The sequence below is a fragment of the Ranitomeya variabilis genome, chromosome 2 (assembly GCF_051348905.1).
Source record: "Ranitomeya variabilis isolate aRanVar5 chromosome 2, aRanVar5.hap1, whole genome shotgun sequence".
Classification (NCBI taxonomy): domain Eukaryota; kingdom Metazoa; phylum Chordata; class Amphibia; order Anura; family Dendrobatidae; genus Ranitomeya; species Ranitomeya variabilis.
In genome coordinates this window covers 335,610,403-335,631,258 of record NC_135233.1, presented here as the reverse complement: position 1 = coordinate 335,631,258, position 20,856 = coordinate 335,610,403, and the positions used below count along the sequence as shown (strand labels likewise).

Here is a 20,856-nt window from a genome sequence, read left to right as displayed (position 1 = left end):
TGTCTCCGTTATTATTTTTTTTTAAAAAACAGTCACGTGAGCAGCTACCTAGATTATATTGGGGATCTGAAAACCGCAGCACACGTGGATGAGGAGCGAGGGTCGGATATCACGTCGTGAAGGCGTGAAATAAGCATATAATGGTTGGCTTCGTAGATTATATTGTGAGAGGAGTCTGAAAAGCCTGAGAACGTTCGTTATTCTTTACTTTCAGCAATTATGATTTTTACCAGCGTGTTATATGTTTAATGACCCTTTAAAACATTTTATGTCTTGCTGCTGTAGAAGTTTATCAGCAACTTTATTTTGCTCTGTTAACTTTCACCGAACTCTACAAAATGTTTAATAGAATTGTTCACTTCAACCATGTGGAGAAGCGGACTACCGTGCACTGTGGAGCTGGCATAGAGAGCGCTCCGAAGCTGCAGAATTATGAATGCAGCACGTTCACAATATTTCTATATATCTCAGAGAACTTTCTACTCCAAAAAAACGTACAATGTGTGATTATTTCAAGATTTATTGCACAGTTTATATATGTAGCATGAATGAGTTTCTTACTATATATATTTTAATACATACAGTGCCTTGCGAAAGTATTCGGCCCACTGGAACTTTTCGACCTTTTCCCACATATCATGCTTCAAACATAAAGATACCAAATGTTAATTTTTGGTGAAGAATCAACAACAAGTGGAACACAATTGTGAAGTTGAACGAAATTTGTTGGTTATTTAAAATTTTTGTGGAAATTCAAAAACTGAAAAGTGGGGCGTGCAATATTATTCAGCCCCTTTACTTTTAGTGCAGCAAACTCACTCCAGAAGTTCATTGTGGATCTCTGAATGATCCAGTGTTGTCCTAAATGCCTAATGATGATGAATATAATCCACCTGTGTGTAATCAAGTCTCCGTATAAATGCACCTGCTCTGCGATAGTCTCAGGGTTCTGTTTGAAGCACAGAGAGCATCATGAAGACCAAGGAACACAACAGGCAGGTCCGTGTTACTGTTGTGGAGAAGTTTGTAGCCGGATTTGGATACAAAATGATTTCCAAAACTTTAAACATCCCAAGGAGCACTGTGCAAGCGATCATATTGAAATGGAAGGAGTATCATACCACTGCAAATCTACCAAGTCCCTGCCGTCCCTCTAAACTTTCATCTCAAACAAGGAGAAGACTGATCAGAGATGCAGCCAAGAGGCCCATGATCACTCTGGATGAACTGCAGAGATCTACAGCTGAGGTGAGACAGTCTGTCCATAGGACATCAATCAGTCGTACACTGCACAAATCTGGCCTTTATGGAAGAGTGGCAAGAAGAAAGCCATTTCTCAAAGATATCCATAAAAGTGTTGTTTAAAGTTTGCAACAAGCCACCTGGGAGATACACCAAACATGTGGAAGAAGGTGCTCTGGTCAGATGAAACCAAAATCAAACTTTTTGGCAACAATGCCAAACGATATGTTTGGCGTAAAGGCAACACAGCTCATCACCCTGAACACACCATCCCCACTGTCAAACATGGTGGTGGCAGCATCATGGTTTGGGCCTGCTTTTCTTCAGCAGGGACAGGGAAGATGCTTAAAATTGATGGGAAGATGGATGGAGCCAAATACAGGACCATTCTTGAAGAAAACCTGTTGGAGTCTGCAAAAGACCTGAGACTGGAACGGAGATTTGTCTTCCAACAAGACAATGATCCCAAACATAAAGCAAAATCTACAATGGAATGGTTCACAAATAAACGTATCCAGGTGTTAGAATGGCCAAGTCAAAGTCCAGACGTCAATCCAATCGAGAATCTGTGGAAAGAGCTGAAAACTGCTGTTCACAAACGATCTCCATCAAACCTCACTGAGCTCGAGCTGTTTAGCAATGAAGAATGGGCAAGAATTTCAGTCTCTCGATGTACATAACTGTTAGACACATACCCCAAGTGACTTGCAGCTGTAATCTCAGCAAAAGGTGGCGCAACAAAGTATTAAGTTAAAGGGGCCGAATAATATTGCACGCCCCACTTTTCAGTTTTTGAATTTCCACAAAAATGTAAAATAACATATAAATTTCGTTCAACTTCACAATTGTGTTCCACTTGTTGTTGATTCTTCACCAAAAATTTACATTTGGTATCTTTGTTTTGAAGCATGATATATGGGAAAAGGTTGAAAAGTTCCAGGGAGCCGAATACTTTCGCAAGGCACTGTACATATTAACAGGACTTTGTCTCAAGGTTATTGATACCCATCTGACCGTAGCATGATGTAGGGGCAGAGACCCTGATTCCAGTGAAGCGTCGCTTGCTGGACTGCTCGCTGTCATTTTGATAAAATCCCTGTTGTCTTTGCTGCAGATCTTCCAGTTCTCTGAATACTGAGCTCTGTATAACCACTCTCACGCCACTGATTTGCTTCTTTCTGCCTCTGCATAGTGTACACAGAAAGCAGCCAATCTGTGGTGAGGGCGGGGTTGACTAGGAGGCACAAGAGATGTAGTCCGGTAGTGATAATACTCTCTTGATAGAACATTGAGTTTTTTGAATTAGCAAAACACAACCCAGTAAGTGACATGGTAGTGCCATCAGGCTCTCAGCTCCTACATCGTGGTGGCCTCAGATTACATGGCAAAAAAACCCCCTGCTGATAGAATCCCCTTAAAGGGAGCCTATTGCCTTTTCTGACACATTGTTTTGACAAAACACTTGTTTCTTCTTAGGCTGTGTTCACACTTGCGTTTGGCTGGTCTGCGTATGGCTGTATACTTCCTCCCTTAAGCTCCGCCTACTTCCGCATGTGTCCTGCGTACCGATCTTTAACATTGCATACGCAGGGACATGCGTTGTATGTGGCGGAGCTTAAGGGAGGAAGTACATAGACATACGCAGACCAGCCAAACGCAAGTGTGAAACCGGCCTTAAAATGACAATTCTGGAGCATCTTTTCCTACCGTAGAACTGTGAACCTTACCTATCCTGTTAGTCAAAATTTGAGTAAATTGACAATTGGGCGGCACCAGTTCCCTTGTAAATTGAGTCCAATCTTCTCTGACAGTGTCAGAGTGTAGGGATAAGCAGTAATAACAGGGATGGCTACTCCCATTTGCCAATGTATTCATACGTTCCCAGGAGGAATAACCGAAGAAAGGCACGAGACAGACGTCTAAGAAAACGCGTGCGGTTTCGTATTCATTGGGGAATAAAGCATTTATTAAGTAACTGCAATGTCGGGAAGAAGGACGGGTCCTCGTCATACTGTACAGGCGATAATATGGTTTTCCACTTCTGATTTCCTAACATTGATGTTTATTTCCAGTTACAAAAGACGTCTTTCTTGCTGGAGGACTACTGTCTCCAAACGCCATTGCAGAGGGTTTGAGCCGAGACTCTCAGCCGTCCTTGGATCTAGCTAGTGCAACCAGCGGAGACAAAGTGGTGACCGCTCAGGTGAGTAGGCAATGTGCTGGTCCTCACATTGATACCTGTACATTACACATAGTAGATTCGGGTCCCATCCAATCCCTGCATCTAGCCACCGCTATCAGTGCAGAGGTGGTGGCATTGCCGGACATTTGCACTACAAGTTCGACCACCCCTCCATTGACCGTAGAGAACAATAGGGCCCTGTTCTTGAGATCAGTGCGGGCTTGCATCTGCCCTACTTTTGTGGCGTAACCACTGGATAGCGATTGGGATTATTATTAAACTACCTCTAGGCTATTATAGAGTTAATAAATATCTATTGTAGACGTGCCCTGGTCAAATCCCCGCTTTTACTAAAAAGGAGAAACCGCTACATACTCCTCTGAATAGGTTTCTGGGCAGTGCCTCAGCGGGGATTGCTCCTCATCTTTAGGTGGCGGCACCCCCACTCTGCGTCAAATGATGTCCTTCCTGGCATGTGAGGATCAAAGCCAAGAGGACATGTGTCCAGCGAGGAGGCCAGAGCTAGTGACCATTCCTGTACCGCCTAGAGGACTATTGGAGGCTTTATTTTGCAGCACTGCACAAACATAATTACGAGCCTTGTAATATCCTGGCTGCAATTTAATAAAAGCAGCTAGTACATTGATCTAATAGTTGTTTAGTCTTTCAAGTCTTAACAGTTTTGCCTTGTGTAACTTATATTTCGTATGAGTCACAAATAGAGGTGGACTGATAGAGGGTAAGGTACAGCCATGTGCCAGGCCGACCGCTTCTGGCAGGACAGTCAGTATGGTGCCACCTCCCACCTCAGATTACGCAATTTGCACTTATCACCTCAAGTAACACTATATACCTGCAGTCATAGCAGTAATCTGTAGGTAAATGGCATTTAAACCTTGTTTAGCAGCTTACTAGACCGGTTGCTCCAGGGAGAAAATGAAGTTCTATTCTCACTGCAGCCGCTCGCTTCCAGTCATTGAGGGAATGCAGGAAGCGGTTACGGCAGCAGTGCAGGGAGCGGTTATGGCAGCAGTGCAGGAAGCGGTTACGGCAGCAGTGCAGGGAGCGGTTACGCAGTCTGTGCAGGGAGCGGTTATGGCAGCAGTGCAGGGAGTGGTTACGCAGTCTGTGCAGGGAGCGGTTACGGCAGTGGTGCAGGGAGCGGTTACGCAGTCTGCAGGGAGCGGTTATGGCAGCAGTGCAGGGAGCGGTTACGCAGTCTGTGCAGGGAGCGGTTACGGCAGCAGTGCAGGGAGCGGTTACGGCAGCAGTGCAGGGAGCGGTTACGCAGTCTGTGCAGGGAGCGGTTACGGCAGCAGTGCAGGGAGCCGTTACGCAGTCTGTGCAGGGAGCGGTTATGGCAGCAGTGCAGGGAGCGGTTACGCAGTCTGTGCAGGGAGCGGTTACGGCAGCAGTGCAGGGAGCGGTTACGCAGTCTGCAGGGAGCGGTTACGGCAGCAGTGCAGGGAGCGGTTACGCAGTCTGTGCAGGGAGCGGTTACGGCAGCAGTGCAGGGAGCGGTTACGCAGTCTGTGCAGGGAGCGGTTACGGCAGCAGTGCAGGGCGCGGTTACACAGTCTGTGCAGGGAGCGGTTACGGCAGCAGTGCAGGGAGCGGTTACGCAGTCTGTGCAGGGAGCGGTTACGGCAGCAGTGCAGGGAGCGGTTACGCAGTCTGTGCAGGGAGCGGTTATGGCAGCAGTGCAGGGAGCGGATATGCAGTCTGTGCAGGGAGCGGTTATGGCAGCAGTGCAGGGAGTGGTTACGCAGTCTGTGCAGGGAGCGGTTATGGCAGCAGTGCAGGGAGTGGTTACGCCGTCTGATCAGGGAGCGGAGAAGGGAGCGATTACGGTAGCGGAGAAGGGAGCGATTACGGGAGCGGTTATAGTAGCGGAGAAGGGATTGGTTACGGCATCTGTGCAGGGAGCGGTTACAATAGCGGAGAAGGGAGCGGTTACGGCAGTGGTGCAGGGAGCGGTTACGGCGTCAGTACAAGGGAGTGGTTATTGTATCGGAGAAGGGAGCAGTTACGGTAGCGGAGAAGGGCGCGGTTACGGCGTTGGTGCAGGTAGCGGAGAAGGGAGTGGTTACGGCGTTGGTGCAGGGAGTGGTTACAGCAGCAGTGCAAGGAGCGGTTACGGTAGCGGAGAAGGGAGCGGTTACAGCGTCGGTGCAGGGATTGGTTATGACGTTGGTGCAGGGAATGGTTACAGCCACCGCTCAATACACAGTGAGCACGGCTGTAATCAATCTCCAGAACATTGACTGACCGCTAGATCTACAGCATATATGTGTGTGCAGGGCAGGCTGTCAGTCAAAGTGCATGATCCGCTCTTGGATAATTTGATTTACAAACTGATTGTACTGCGGAGTGGAGAAGATCAGCATTTGGATATGTTGGATGTATTTTGCCCATTATTTGCAGATTACGATAATTTTCCTGAAGAATAACAGAACAAGCTCCTCTAAGGAACCAAATCAGAAATGGAAATATCTCTCCTACACTCAGAAATTACATTTTCCAGTCTTGCATCTTTCTTATTAATTTTTTTTTTTTGTAGGAAAATGGAAAGGCAGCAGATGGCCAGCTGTCCAGCACCCCAGCCGAGAGCTCTGGTCCCCAGAGACCCCGGTCGAACTCAGGAAGAGAGCTTACCGATGAAGTAATGTGTATCCTCCTTCCATTTCATTTCTCTTTTTTTGATGCTTCCGTATTTTACTGTCCTTGTCAGATGTTCTGTACGTGTGAATGGCGGCGTACTTCACCGCTTGAGGTCCACAGATCCAGATCACTACTACATAATATAGTAAAGAGACAATGGCTGTCGCCTTTACAATGCTTAATGGCACTTGTTATGGGGTTCGGCAAATGAGTCCACAAATCTAAGCCAGAGCAGAGCCGGAGCGCAGCATGATTTAATACTTTGCTGGCCTTCGCATTCTGTTGGAGTCCCTTGGCTTAAAAATAAAAATTGTTTCCTGATTAGAAAGGACTTTTCCCACCAGATAAAGTTCTCAAAATACGTAATGCCTTGCGGATCAGTGGAGGTCCAACCACAGGTCAAAGCTCCGCTGTCACCGGCAGGCCCATAGAAAAATATTGGCGCGGCACGTGTGGCCACTTCTGCTTTCTATCAGCAAAGCCCCATTCTTGGACTTAGGGGGGTCTAAGCGGTATTCCCACTCCAATTTACAAGTTATCACTGATCCTTTGAGCTTTTAATGTTGGTAAAGATTAAAATCAGCACTCTCTTAAGGCCCCGTCTCACATAGCGAGATCGCTAGCGAGATCGCTGCTGAGTCACTAGTTTTGTGACGCAACAGCGACCTCAGTAGCGATCTCGCTATGTGTGACACGTACCAGCGACCAGGCCCCTGCTGTGAGATCGCTGGTCGTGTCGGAATGGCCTGGACCGTTTTTTGGTCGTTGAGGACCCGCTGACATCGCTGAATCGGTGTGTGTGACACCGATCCAGCGATGTCTTCACTGGTAACCAGGGTAAACATCGGGTTACTAAGCGCAGGGCCGCGCTTAGTAACCCGATGTTTACCCTGGTTACCAAAAAAAACAAACAGTACATACTCACCATCTGATGTCCGTCAGGTCCCTTGCCGTCCGCTTCCTGCTCTGAGTGCCGCCGTACAGTGAGAGCGCAGCACAGCAGTGACGTCACCGCTGCGCTCTGCTCTCACTGTACGGCGGCACTCAGTCAGAGCAGGAAGCGGACGGCAAGGGACCTGACGGACACCGAAAGGCGAGTATGTACTGTTTGTTTTTTTTGGTAACCAGGGTAAACATCGGGTTACTAAGTGCGGCCCTGCGCTTAGTAACCCGATGTTTACCCTGGTTACCCGGGTGCTGCAGGGGGACTTCGGCATCGTTGAAGACAGTTTGAACGATGCCGAAGTCGTTCCCCTGATCGTTGGTCGCTGGAGAGAGCTGTCTGTGTGACAGCTCCCCAGCGACCACACAACGACTTACCAACGATCACGGCCAGGTCGTATCGCTGGTCGTGATCGTTGGTAAATCGCTATGTGAGACGGGGCCTTTAGCCCAAGTTGAGAGCGTTCTAAAATATTGGGTCTAGAGGCTGCAAAGGGTTTAATGGAAGCTTATTTTATTAACCATTTGATTCACATTCAGGGACTTTTGTAGGTGATCAAGTGGCTTCATTTGATCCAGGGGTGCCCATAGTCAGGGATCTGCTTGTGTCTATAAGCCCACAGAGCTGGACTAAGATTTGTAGTACTATGTGAGAGGAGAGTGTAGTTCTGACATAACGTATTTATCCTTTGGAGAAGCCTAATATTGGTTATTTATGGGGGTTTTTTGCCATTGCAGGAGATCTTAGCAAGCGTAATGATAAAAAACCTCGACACTGGAGAGGAAATCCCTCTGAGTTTGGCAGAGGAGAAACTTCCAACTGGTATTAATCCACTGACGCTGCATATCATGAGAAGGACAAAGGAGTATGTCAGGTAAGGGTCTTGTGAGGGTCCTAAAGATTCAATGCTGGCTACTGATGCAGCGGTATCTCATCATTTATCTGTACAATAATGAGATTATCGTCGCACTCTGCAGACCTGGCCAGTGGAATAAATAACACAATTTTAGCTACCTGCATTAAAGGGCAGTTTGCCACAGATAAATAATGTTTGTCCCTTTAAACCTGAATGTCACCTGTCAGCCAATTTATTAAACCCAAACCACTGAGTATTTCAGAAAAGAATGAGGGTAATAAAAAAAAAAAAAAAAAACACATACGGTATTTGATGTCGCCACGTCCGTAAAAGTCCGTTCTATCAAAATATAAAGCTATTTACACTATACGGTAAATGTTGTGAAGAGGAAAAAAATTGCAGTACCAGAACAATAAGTATCAATAAAACCATCAGCTCAGAAGACAAAATCAAGTGAAAAATAATAATGTTACGGGTTTCAGGACATGGTGACACAAACAAAATTATTTTTTTTTGCCTTTAAGTTTGGGAAATTTTTTCACCACTTTAAAAATAAAAAAAAAGCTTTTTGTACTGTCCTGAAGAAGTTTTCCAGGTCAGTTTTTCCATACGTTAAATAACATGAAATAAAAAAATGGTGTTATTGTGGGTGGGTGGGTTCCACCACTTCACTGAACTTAGAATATTCATCAGATTTATTTGGTAAATTGAATGGTGTCAGTCAAAACTAGTCGTCTGAAGATGATGGGCCGAGACGGGCCGCTGTGCTGGCACAAGTCCTGGAAGGTCTGCTCTGTAGGAGCACATCCCCTCGTCACGATGAGCTTGCCTTCCATTTCTGAGACCTCTCGTCTGATTACGAGCACAGTACAATTATACTGAATATAGGTATTGAACAAAACCACAAGCTGCCGTAATGCTGCTCTGTAGAATACTGTCCTTTCAGTGCAGAAAACTTGCGGTTCCTGATTTCACTTTAATAGATACTTTTGTTAAAATCACCGGTCATTTCAGCAAGGAATATCCATAGCACTTAGTGTAAAGCCAGACTAGCAATTGAAGAGAGGCTCTAGAAGAATTCATTAACCTTTTGGTGGACAAGTATAGTACCCAATATTTGTAGCCCAAAGGGGTTGTTGCATCTTCTATTTTCAGGGTCACACTGCTCCCCTCCTGCCCTCCTGGCTTTCACCTTGTCAGAGGGCATGGTGAGCTCTTGAATGATTGACGGTTCGGACCAGCGGTATGGTTGATCCGCTGGTTCTAGCGGTGCATTCACCAATGCCGTGAGCAGAGGCAGTTTTCTGTCCAGTGTAGGAAGGAGCGCTGAGGCACTGGTGCTGGCCAGCTTTAGTGCAGTGCTGCCAAGCTCTATAGCAAAGAGCTTGGCAGCACTGCACTCCTTAGGAAAATTGCCATTGCAGCTAAAATGTGGAAGTGGTGTAAAACCTAGGCGACGAGCAACACAAAACTGGATTAAAAATCACTTTGTTTTTTGGAACGGTGAGGATCTTTAAGGAGAGGAGAGGTACATTTCAAAGTGTTTACAAACTGCAGTGTTACCCATTTAAGAAGATGAGACAACACCTTTTTAAAGGAATTGTCCATTAAAAAAAATAATAATAATTTCTTCTTTTAGGAATCCAGAGTTTTCAATGTTTTCATCAGATTTTCCATGTAACTGGGCTTGGAATATTAGGTTCTGCACTGCAGAGCTGATCTCGGCCTGTTAGGACCCCGCAGCTCCTGCTCTCTTCCTACATCCAGCAATCACGTGACCTCTGGGTCTGGCAGAGGAATCACCCTGTGTATACAGTGACCAGGAAGGCTGAGCTGGTAATAAACCATCTCTGCCTTCTCTAAGGGGGGTTCAGCTACAGCAAGTAGTTAACATGGTCCATTTCAGCACTCAAACTCGGCAAACAAGGAGTATAAGGATGAACAAAAGCTACATAGATTTCCTAGAATTATAGACTTATTTTTGCAGATCCTATTCTCAAATTTCTATTATCTCAGTACTGTGTGTGTGTGTGTATATATATATATATATATATATATATATATATATATATATATATATATATATATATATATATATATATATATATATATATAATTTTATTTGCTGTATTTCTTGTGTCCCTTTTGAGCTGCTATCACTGTATTTGTAAATTCTGTTTTTTCCACTTTTGCTATGTTTGCGGATATGCTCAATCGAGAAAAAGCCATCTTTTGAATGAATAAATAATTACGTAGTAAATATAAAATTTCCCTATAACCCTTAGTAGATAGAAGTTCTTTACCCCTGTAAGTTGATCCAATCTTTGCTCAGCAAGGTCTGGCCTATAAATATATATATATTGATTACCAAACAAGCTATATTTCAGTGTAATGTTTACGTGTAACCTGAGAGTAACCTCTAATGTCATTATGAATTTCCACTATTCGGGTTTGGAATAGAATTGCCCGATCATTCGTAGTGTCACAGAAATAAATGTAAGGACACAATGCAATGAGCGCAGCTCTAACCAATTTATTTAGAAGAAGTTGTCGTTACTCATTTAATAATAATAATAATAATAATAATAATGATCTTTATTTTTTATATAGCGCTAACATATTCCGCAACACTTTACAGTTTGCACACATTATTTCTTAGTCTTAAATTGGAAATTCACCATTGGTAAATCTCCGGTGAATTGCAGATTGGCTACTACAGAAATGCAGAAAATGTAGTTCTGCTATCAGAATCGCTTCTTTGATGTGCAGGTGCAAAACTGGACCAAAGTGGGTGTGTAGACGGCCCCACACAAAATATAAGGGGAGTGTATTTTGTTTTTTCTGCCCCTACATCATTCTGCACTTAGATCACATAGCAAAAACCTGCTGACGGAGACTTTGATCCCAGTAATGTGTCCCTTATTGGGCTGCTTGCTGCAGTTTTGATTAAATCACTATTCTCTCTGCTGCAGATCTAGCAGTTCTCTGAATGCTGAGCTCTGTATAACCTCACCTACACCACTCACTGACAACTTTCTGCCTATGCATGGTGTACTCAGAAAGCTGTAAATCAGTGGTGGGGCACTGTTCTACAGAGCAGTGGGACTACATGGCACAAGACAACTAGTCATCTTGTGATAATCTCCTGCTGGTAAAATACTGGTTTTATTAAAACTACAGCAAACAGCCCAGTAAGTGACACATCAATGGAATTAGGCTTTCAGCCCCTACATCATGCCGCTGTCAGATTAAATTGCTAAAACCTGCTGGAGGATTCCCTTTAATCACTTATTTGGTCATAAATGATATAATACTACCATACAGTAAGCATAAAACACCATCCTGATAAAGAAGCCCTCCACTTTATCTTCTAGCCCCTTTGCAGTGTTAAATGTGCAGTGCATGTATGATTTGTACCCATCGTCTTCTCGCCAGCGCCGTTCTGTCCTCTTCTGCTCAACGTGACGTCAGTCCTCACCAGCCGGCTCTTGCAGCGTATTCTGGGTGGACCTGAAGACACTTTTTTAATGTAAGTCTATAGGATTCATCTTGAAGATTACGTTAAGAAAGCGATTTCCGGTCCACACGAGACGCGGCGTGATTTGGTTACATTACCGATCACGTGGCGCAGGATCGGACTGAAACGGGCAGGAGACTGAGACCGTTGGGTTTCTCGGTGCGTGCACTGTGAACACAGCAATGATTGCACAGGGGCTGGAAGTTGAACATTTCATTGGATGTCATTCTAGCTCTTGCTGCAATTGTAGTTTCAAAATAATTTATTTATTTTGAATGGCTCCCTTAAATCCGGATGATCAGTGTCCTCCTGTTGGGACCGCCAGCAATCTGCAAGTAATGCTGGCAGCAGGTGTTGGCTTTCCCACCATAGGGTTATTATAGCGGTAGATGGTTCCTGTTGGAAGCCATGTGATGTTTCCCTTCTAGAAAAAGATTTTCGGGGCAAGACTCATCATTTGCGTGTTTTTTTTTTTTAAGTGACTTTTCTATTTTTTGTCTTGCGATGTTCTGTGCTCTTTTGGCACGATAACCTCTTCAAAGTCTCATATCTTTCTTGAATCAAAAATCATCTTTATTTTTGTCTAAATGTACAGTATTTTTGTGACTTTTTAGCACAAGATGACGTATGTTTCCCAAAATGTTGCAACAATTGCGCAAACCATTTCTGATTATAAAATGGCATATAAAAAATAACTGACAAATACATCTAAAATACATTTTAGAAAAGTTGTAAATCATCAGAAGAATAAGGTGTACATGTAACACAGGTGAAATATACCAAAGCCAGCACACAAAAACAAATAGGTGCAAACGCAATAATGAGTCTCATATGTTCGGTCAGGAATTTACAATGGTTCTTTTCTCTTTTAGTAATGATGCTGCACAGTCTGATGATGAAGAAAAGCTTCAGGCTCATCAGACAGACACCGATGGAGGGAAACTAAAGCAGAAAACGTAATTATATATATATATATTTTTTTTCTTGTCTGGTTTACGCTGCGTATTCTCATTGTATTTTACGGCTACCATTGTACTTGTAGAATCAGCACAAAGTATATTTAATGTCTACTGGTGATACAAGGGGATAAAACCGCACTAAGTTCCTCTACAGGTAGGTGCAAACTCCATGAGCGCCGAGTCTGTCCCCAATGTAACCACAAAAGATGGGATGGAAGCAGCAGTCCAGAAGGTCAATGTGAACAGTGGTTTATTCACCCAAATCCCTTACAGAGACCTGTCATTATGACAGCAATGGCCGTCTCTAATACTGTATATCACAAAAGTGAGTACACCCCTCACAGTTTTGTAAATATTTTATTATATATTTTCATGGAACGACACCGAAGATCCGACACTTTGATACAATGTTAAGTAGTTGGTGTGCAGCTTGTATAACCCTGTACATTTGGTGTGCCCGCTAAATAGCTCAACACCCAGCCATTAATGTCTATACCGCTGGCAATAAAAGTGAAAATGGCCAAATTTTGCCCAAAGTGTGAATAAATCACGGATCTGGATGGTTGCTAGAGACCTTGCTCTCCCCCACTTTCTCTTTGAGGATATCTCACAGATTCTCAGTAGGGTTTATGTTTGGAGACTTGCTTGGCCAGTCCAGCACTTTTACATCCAATTTCTGTAGCAAGGCAGTGGGGGTCTTGGAGGTGTGTTTGGGGTTGTTATCATGTTGGAATACTTCACTGCAGGCTGGTTTTCAAAGGGAGGAACTCGTGCTCTGCTTCAGTATGTCACAGTACATGTTGGTATTCATGATTCACTCAATGAACTGTAGCTTCCCACAGCCGGCAGCATGCATGCAGCCCCAAAACATGACACTCCCACCACCATGCTTCACTGTAGGCAGGACACTTTTCTCCTTGTACTCCTCAACTGGTTGCAACCACACGTGCTTGACACCATCTGGATCAAATAAGTTTATCTTGGCCTCATCACACCACAGGCCAGGGTTCTAGCACTCCATGTCCTTATTTTGCTTGTCTTCAGCAAACTGTTTGCGGGCTTTCTTGTGCATCATCTTTAGAAGAAGCTTCCTTCTGGGATGAAAGCCATTCAGACCAATTTGATGCAGTGTGTGGCATATGGTCTGAGCACTCACAGACTGACCCCCCGCCCCTGTGACGTCTGTAATACTGGCAGCACTCGGTACGTCTATTTTGAAAAGAAATATAACGCTGAGCACGTGCACTCGGCTTCTTAAGTCAACCATGTTGAGGTCAGATCTGAGTGGAACCGGTCTTTTCAACCGCTGTATGGTCTTGGCCACCGTGCTGCAGCTCAGGTTTACACATTAATTGCTGCGTGAGGAGTTAATTAACACAGCAATTACACAAGCTGTATACTGACTACTCTACATTGTCACCTCTTCAGTGTTATCCCATGAAAAGATATAAAACCGTTACAAAAAATGGGAGGAGGGTTCTCATTTTTGTGATTATATTGTATGTACTGCATTGTACACCGTTCTGTTCACTTCTGCCGTACGATGGACCATGCAAGAAGCTCCTGCATTCAGTGACCGTGAAGGACAATTCAAGAAAAGCTACAATTAGTCACGACTTTGAAAATGTCTTGGATGATGTCCTCTTAGGCTTCTTTCACACTTCAGTCGTTTGGCGTCAGTCACTTCCGACAAAGTGACGGATCGACGGATCCGTCACAATTGTTGAAAAAACGGATGTAACGGATCCGTTTTTTTGACGGATCCGTTACTCGGGGGTTGTATATACTTTTTGGAGCATGCGCAATTGAAAAAAATTGAAAAAACGGATTGGGGCGACGGATCCGCCGAAATAACGGTCGCGACGGATCCGTCGCCAATAGGTGGCCATTCTATTGAATGACGGAGGCGACGGATCCGTCGCAATCCGTCATTTCAACGGAGACAAAAAACGTTGCAATGACCGTCAATGTCTAGATGACGTCCGCTAAATTTTGACGGATCCGTCGCATGACGGATGGAACGGACGACCATCCGTCACAATCCGTCGCTAATGCAAGTCTATGGGGAAAAAAACGGATCCGTCGAAAAAAAAAACGGATCCGTTTTTTGAGGAAAATGACGGTTTTAGACTGACGCCAAACAACTGAAGTGTGAAAGAGGCCTTACTCTGCGCTGTGCCGCTTCTGTCAGGAACTGAGCCCTAGATTACTCTAAAAAGTCTCGGGCATTATGGAGTGGCCACTATTTATGGCTTCTCAGAACATGGAGCCTGTACTGTTACCAAACACTTAACCTGCACATACAGGGTTAATCTGCAGGTGAATAGTGTTATAATGCTGTCCGGCCTCTGTACTGAGAGTGCGACTACCAGGAGAAAACTAGCTTTTGTTCCTCCTGGGAGCTGCTGCTTTCAGTCAGAGGTGTGCCTGGAGCTGCTGCTGTCACCTCTCACAGCTCCTATAAGTGAGTGCTTAGCGATGATTGTACCCTCTCCGGACATGCCTGTATAACCGACAGCAGGCGCTCCCTGAAGAAATAATGTTCATTTTCTCCTGGTAGCTGACAGTTTCAGCATGCTATTTACCTACAGATTAACCCAGTATGTTCAGGTTAATAGCATTTGGGGACATGACCGTTTCTCCTTCACCAACTAACTTGGTGAAACTAGCAAACTCCTTTTTCCCTATACCATCACGTTTTATAAAGCATATTCTAAAATAAATAGTTGCATCAAACCTCAACATAAAAGAATGCATTCATTTAGTGTATCACCACACCAGTAACATCTTCAGGGGGTATTTCTTCTTCCGCTGTACTCTCAGATCAAAACAAAGAGCTTGGAAAAGTCAAAAGGTGCAAAGTCTTTAATGCAACCCAATTGCCAAAATAATGTTTAGCCACATATACGTGCATTTAAGTAAAAATAAATAAATGATCAGTCCCTTTATCTTTTGGAGATGGCATAGAGGTGCATACTTATGAGCTCATTCATGGTGTGCTCAGCCATTGTGCCTCTCTTTATATAACTTACCAGTTATCCATTACTTTGGTGACTCGGGATCCCGACTGCTGAGTGCTGAGTGCTGAGTTTAGACATCATGTAGATGGGTTTTCGAAAACATCCACATCTAGCTGAAAAATCATCATGGTTCGGATCTTCACATAATGTAGCAGAAATGCTGCAGAATTTCACAATGGATTTTGCACATTTTATATATAGGGGTGCAATGTGCGTTGAGAATCTGCTGCAAAATCAGCATGCAAATTTTCTAACAGAATCGCCTTCCTCTAACAAAGCAAACCTGCAGTAGTGCTGTAAACCAAAGGCAATCTTCAGGAATACATATAATGATTTGCACCCTTTCCATATGTGTTCTTTTCCTTGTAAGAAATGTGACACATTATGAAGTGCAGAAGTCAATCATTAGTAAGTTTCTGGGCAAAACTTTCCATGTTGCAAAACGTTCCTTATTTCTGATTTATTTTTTCCAGCCAGCTAATCCTATTTAACATGTTGTATGACTAAGATCAGTTATGCCAGAAATGTGTAAGAATCACTCTGTATTCTTTTTTTAATCCCGGATGTCTCTGTTTTTAAAGGTTGAAATAAACAGAAGTTTTAATCAAGTCCTGATCCTTTTTTCCTATTTTTTGCTCAATCCTATTTTATCTTTTTCCTTTACTTCAAGGAAACCTAAATGTGACAAAGTCAGTCTGGACTTAATAGAACTCTGCTTTACCAATCCGTCCTCTGCTACTACTTTAATCAGAGGTGGCAAATAATAGTAACTTGCACAGAACACACCCCAGACGAAGACTTACATTAAACATTCAGGCTGGGTTCTCTTTCATTTTGTTTCCTTCTCGTACAGTTTTGGGCTATAATTTGGGGTTTGCGTGTTAACAATTGTACATCTGTATGAGTTGCTCAGGATTTTTTTTTATTATTATTATCATAGCAGAAATTAGAACATTGTTAACTTTTGCAATATTTTATTTTTATAGTACACAGCTGAAAAAGTTCTTAGGGAAAAAAGTCAAAAGAGCAAAACATCTGGCAGAAGAATATGGTGAGCGAGCCGTGAATAAAGTGAAAAGTGTCAGAGATGAAGGTGAGCGCAGTGTCCTATGTCCTCTGTGTTCTGCTGTTTAGGGCTTACGCACATATCTTTTAGAAGTAGGAATTGCTTCCTACTGAATGCTAAGCTCTGTATAACCCCACCCGCGCCACATCAGTTGACTAGGAGGCATGTGGCATCTAGTCCTGCAGTGATAATGTCCTGGTTATAAAACATTGATTGTATTGAAACAACAACAACACAGTCCAGTAAGTGGCACATTGTTGGAATCGGGGTCTCAGCCCCTTCATCATGGTGCTGTCAGATTGTATAGCAAAAGCCTTGTGACAGATTCTAATTAAATAAAAAAGATCTGTTTTTATAACTGATCTGGGATTTAAGTAGGATCATTTGTGTCCCTTTTTACTGAAAAGCCTCTGAAATTTCTAAGCTATTCCATTCCTATTGGGCATTTCAATGCTTTAGGATAAGTGGGGGTCTCAGTTGTTGGACCATCACTGATGCCCAAATTCTTACCTGTCCTGTTCATAGGTGATGACTTTAATGTTCACCTTTCAGGGGAACCAGTCACCGATTTCTTGCTACTTGAATCACGGGCAGAATGAAATCCTGAAGCGCTCCTTCATGATAGAGAGCTAAGGTTTGTTCTACAATATTGTGACTTTTCAGAAAAACAAGCTGAGCGTTGGGTGAAGAGTCCTCCTTCTTAAGACTGCCCATCTTGGCTTGATTGACAAATCTCTCCCTATTTGTGTTTACGGAGATACCAGTCACTAAAGGTGGTCCTGGCGAGGAGAAGCCACTCAGTGAGCACTTCTCCCCATGGCCGTGTTTTTTCTAATATGCTGCTCTGTTTCAAAACAGAATAATGGAGCCCATCTGGATTTCATGCTGCCCGTCGTTTGTAAAGCGCAAAATTGCTGACCGGTTGCTTTTACCTGTTCAGGATTTGCCTATAGCACAGGGGACCCCAATCTTTCTTACCTTGAGTCACATTCAGCATGATAGTACTGCAAGTGCCACGAGTACTTATGCCGAGTGCCCCTTTATTAAGTAATAATGCCCTCACCGTCCCTGTTGTGAGTGATACATGTTGGCTTGTAGTCTTAAATATTACCATTTTTCTTTGCTTAGTTTTTCACACCGATCCAGATGACCCGTCGTCCAGTGATGATGAGGGGATGCCGTACACCAGGCCTGTGAAGTTTAAAGCTGCTCATGGCTTCAAGGGTCCTTATGACTTTGAGCAAATCAAAGTTGTGCAAGATTTGAGCGGAGAACATATGGTAATCCTGACTGAAGACCATTTAATCTGTCTTTCTGGTTAAATCTATTTCTCCAGATATTTCAGTCTGTATTTGTTTTGCAGGGCGCTGTCTGGACAATGAAGTTTTCACACTGTGGAAGGCTACTTGCCTCTGCCGGACAAGATAATGTTGTGCGGATATGGGTTCTCAAAAATGCTTTTGATTATTTCAATAACATGAGGATCAAGTACAACACAGAAGGTATGTATGGCTCAGCAGGAGGACTGAGGATTAGAGTTGTTGGGAAACGATTCACAGGACCTGGTCCATCGGCATTATCGGTGATGTGTGGCCACTGGATGGGAGCCCCGAGAACTGCCTCCTTTCTCCTGGCATCTACAGCACTTATCCATTTAGTTTACTGATCGGGCACGATTCCACAACTATGGCGCTGGCACGGATGTGGTCAGGTAGGAGGTTGTTCTCGGTCACCCAATGTGGCCAGTGGATTGGATGCTGCAAATCGATTTTAACCAACTCTACTGAGAGCACAGCTTTCTCTTTCTCTCTCCCCCCCCCCCCCCTTTTAGACTCCATTCATAAAATTTGCTCAAGAAAACACATGAGGACTATAAATCAGAAGTGCAATTCAAACCCATTAGACAGATGATCGTCGGGGACCATATGAATAGTGATTAGCGAGTATACTCATTACTCGGGTTCTCCGAGCATGCTCGGGTGTTCTTCGAGTATCTTGGGCGTACTCGTAGATTATGTTTAAGTCCCCGCAGCTGCATGATTTGCGGCTGCTAGACAGCCTGAATACATGTAGGGATTCCCTAACAAACAGGCAATCCCTGCATGTATTAAGGCTGTCTAAAAGCCACAAATCATGCAGCTGTGGGGACACAAACATAATCTATGAGCACGCCCAAGATACTCGGAGAACACCTGACCATACTCAAAAACTCAAGTAACGAGCACACTCGCTCATCACTACATATGAGCATTCATAGGAACGCTCTTTCCCTTTGTGAACATGCTCCACGATCATCTGATGATAAATTGTCAGCTGGTCGCAGTTTTTTACGCCGGCATAAAATTCACTGATCACCTCAGACGGAGACATGCTGTCCGGGGTAATGTAGACTCTGGAAACGGACGCTCACAGGAGTGGTGGTTCGCCCTTATGCAGGTTGCAGAGGGACGATAATTGCTCCATGTAAATGGAGCTAATTGAGCGAAGATGGACTTGATATATCACCAATCAATGCCCGTTTCATGTGCGTGTAAGAGGATCTTTACTCACCATATAGCATAGAAATAATTTAGAGTAAAATGCCCTGTAACTTACAAGTATCCTCATGGGAGGATCGCAGGAAGATTTGTGAACTCCAGGTAAGGTCAGTATTTATGGAGCCATAGCTTACAATACTGTTCACCATGGATGGAACAAGTTTCCATTACTGTAACAGACATGTATTGAACCACCCGAGTATCTGCAGAACACAGCTTTCCAATCTGTGCATAGGCTTTCAATATATTGCATCTGTCCTCCACGCGGACACGTTGCAGTCATTAGATCTTTCCTTGTGAAGTGCTGTGCATTAATTCCATTTTTTTTTTTTTTTTTGCAAGGGCGCGTTTCTCCATCGCCATCTCAGGAAAGTCTTAATTCTTCCAAATCTGACACGGATGCGGTACGTATACTATCTGCAGATCTGGAATTCACATGATTACTGCCCATCATCCTGCTAGGTAATGGTGCATGTTCACGGTTTAGACGTTTTAGTCTTATTTGTGTATCTGTTCCTTACTAGTGATGGTTTATTTAAAGGGGTTAACCACTACTTCTATATTGATGGCCTCAATATCAGATCAGTGGCGGCACCATCGCTGATCAATCTTTCCCAATGTCAGTAGTGAAAGGTTGTGGAGCGGAAGGGCACAGCTCAGTCAGCCCTATAATGGCTGCATCAGGGTACTGCACATCCACTGCTATTCTACTGAAAGGGAGTGGATCTCCAAGCCCCCCGCTACATCCGCTATATAGTTGACAGCTGTGTTGCGTAGCTCCACAACTGATCACATCTGGTTGCCGCTGGCACCATGAACAGTTGATTGAGGGGTTCCGGGTGTTGCACCCCCACTGATCTATTATTGATGACCTATGCTAAAGACATAAAAGTAGTGAACAACCCCTTTAAGTGTGAGGTTGCTTCTGGATTACTATATACGGTACATGTTACTGCTTTTTTTTTTTACACTGTTGTATACTATCATTGTGTACATTTATTTTATAGGCATACAGCGGAGCAGATGACATGGATGCAGATGATAAAAATGCGCCTTTCCGCCAGGTGCCATTTTGTAAATATAAAGGACACACAGCGGATCTTCTTGATTTGTCCTGGTCTAAAGTAAGTTTATGAAGACTAGAAGCATAAAATCATGGGTTATTGCTAAGTTTTTTAGCTCATCAAAGATCACTCTGCTACATTGCCTATTGTAAAGTACCTTTTTTAATGAAGATAGCTCAGCGTTCATCCTGCTATAACTTTAAGGGATTTGTTTCATGGTAGTTTTTTAGGAGTGCACCGTTCCTCTGCCTTACAGGTTGGCAGGGGGCGGTCACTACTCATGAGTGACATTTCAGACCCTAAAGCATGGCTGGTCAGATCTAGTGATCTGGCCAACCTCAGAGCAGAGCTTTGGGGACCAAGCTTCTTTCCTAAGAAACCAGCCACTGTAGAGGCAACAAGCTGTGAACTATAAAAATAAAATGCCCCCTTTATTTAGAACGGAAAGGATTTTTGTTTTTATAAGCACTGTACAATTTTAACCATTTACGAATATGAGACACAACTCATATTCTTCCCATAGTTAATCACTCAGCAGAGTATTAGTTTCCCTATGTATAGCATTTTTCTTGCTGTGCCTCTGGAAACCATGCACCAAAAAATCCATGAGTTTTTTCTGCAAATTGCTGCTCTTTTTTGTTGAATTTTTTTTGACAAATCTTAAAGGCAAGGTCAGACGACCAGTTTCTCTCCATCCAAGAAAATTGGTCTGATTTATTCTAATCACATTCTGATCAGGGTATGATACGATTTTCTTGGACATGAAGAGAGGAAAAAAAAGTGTCTCCATCTTCCTTATTATGTCAGTT

At 43.6% G+C, this 20,856-nt stretch overlaps 1 protein-coding gene across 2 annotated transcripts in view; it reads left to right on the top strand.

The window, feature by feature from the left end:
• WDR44 (WD repeat domain 44) overlaps positions 1-20,856 on the top strand; it is a 140,775-nt gene that overhangs the window by 81,317 nt on the left and 38,602 nt on the right. For both annotated transcript variants that reach the window (XM_077285363.1, XM_077285364.1), the window contains exons 5-13: positions 3,315-3,445; positions 5,985-6,086; positions 7,766-7,902; positions 12,274-12,357; positions 16,367-16,473; positions 17,575-17,726; positions 17,810-17,948; positions 19,326-19,387; positions 19,991-20,107. In XM_077285363.1, coding sequence (XP_077141478.1) covers positions 3,315-3,445; positions 5,985-6,086; positions 7,766-7,902; positions 12,274-12,357; positions 16,367-16,473; positions 17,575-17,726; positions 17,810-17,948; positions 19,326-19,387; positions 19,991-20,107 — 1,031 coding nt within the window. The remainder of the gene's footprint in view (positions 1-3,314; positions 3,446-5,984; positions 6,087-7,765; positions 7,903-12,273; positions 12,358-16,366; positions 16,474-17,574; positions 17,727-17,809; positions 17,949-19,325; positions 19,388-19,990; positions 20,108-20,856) is intronic.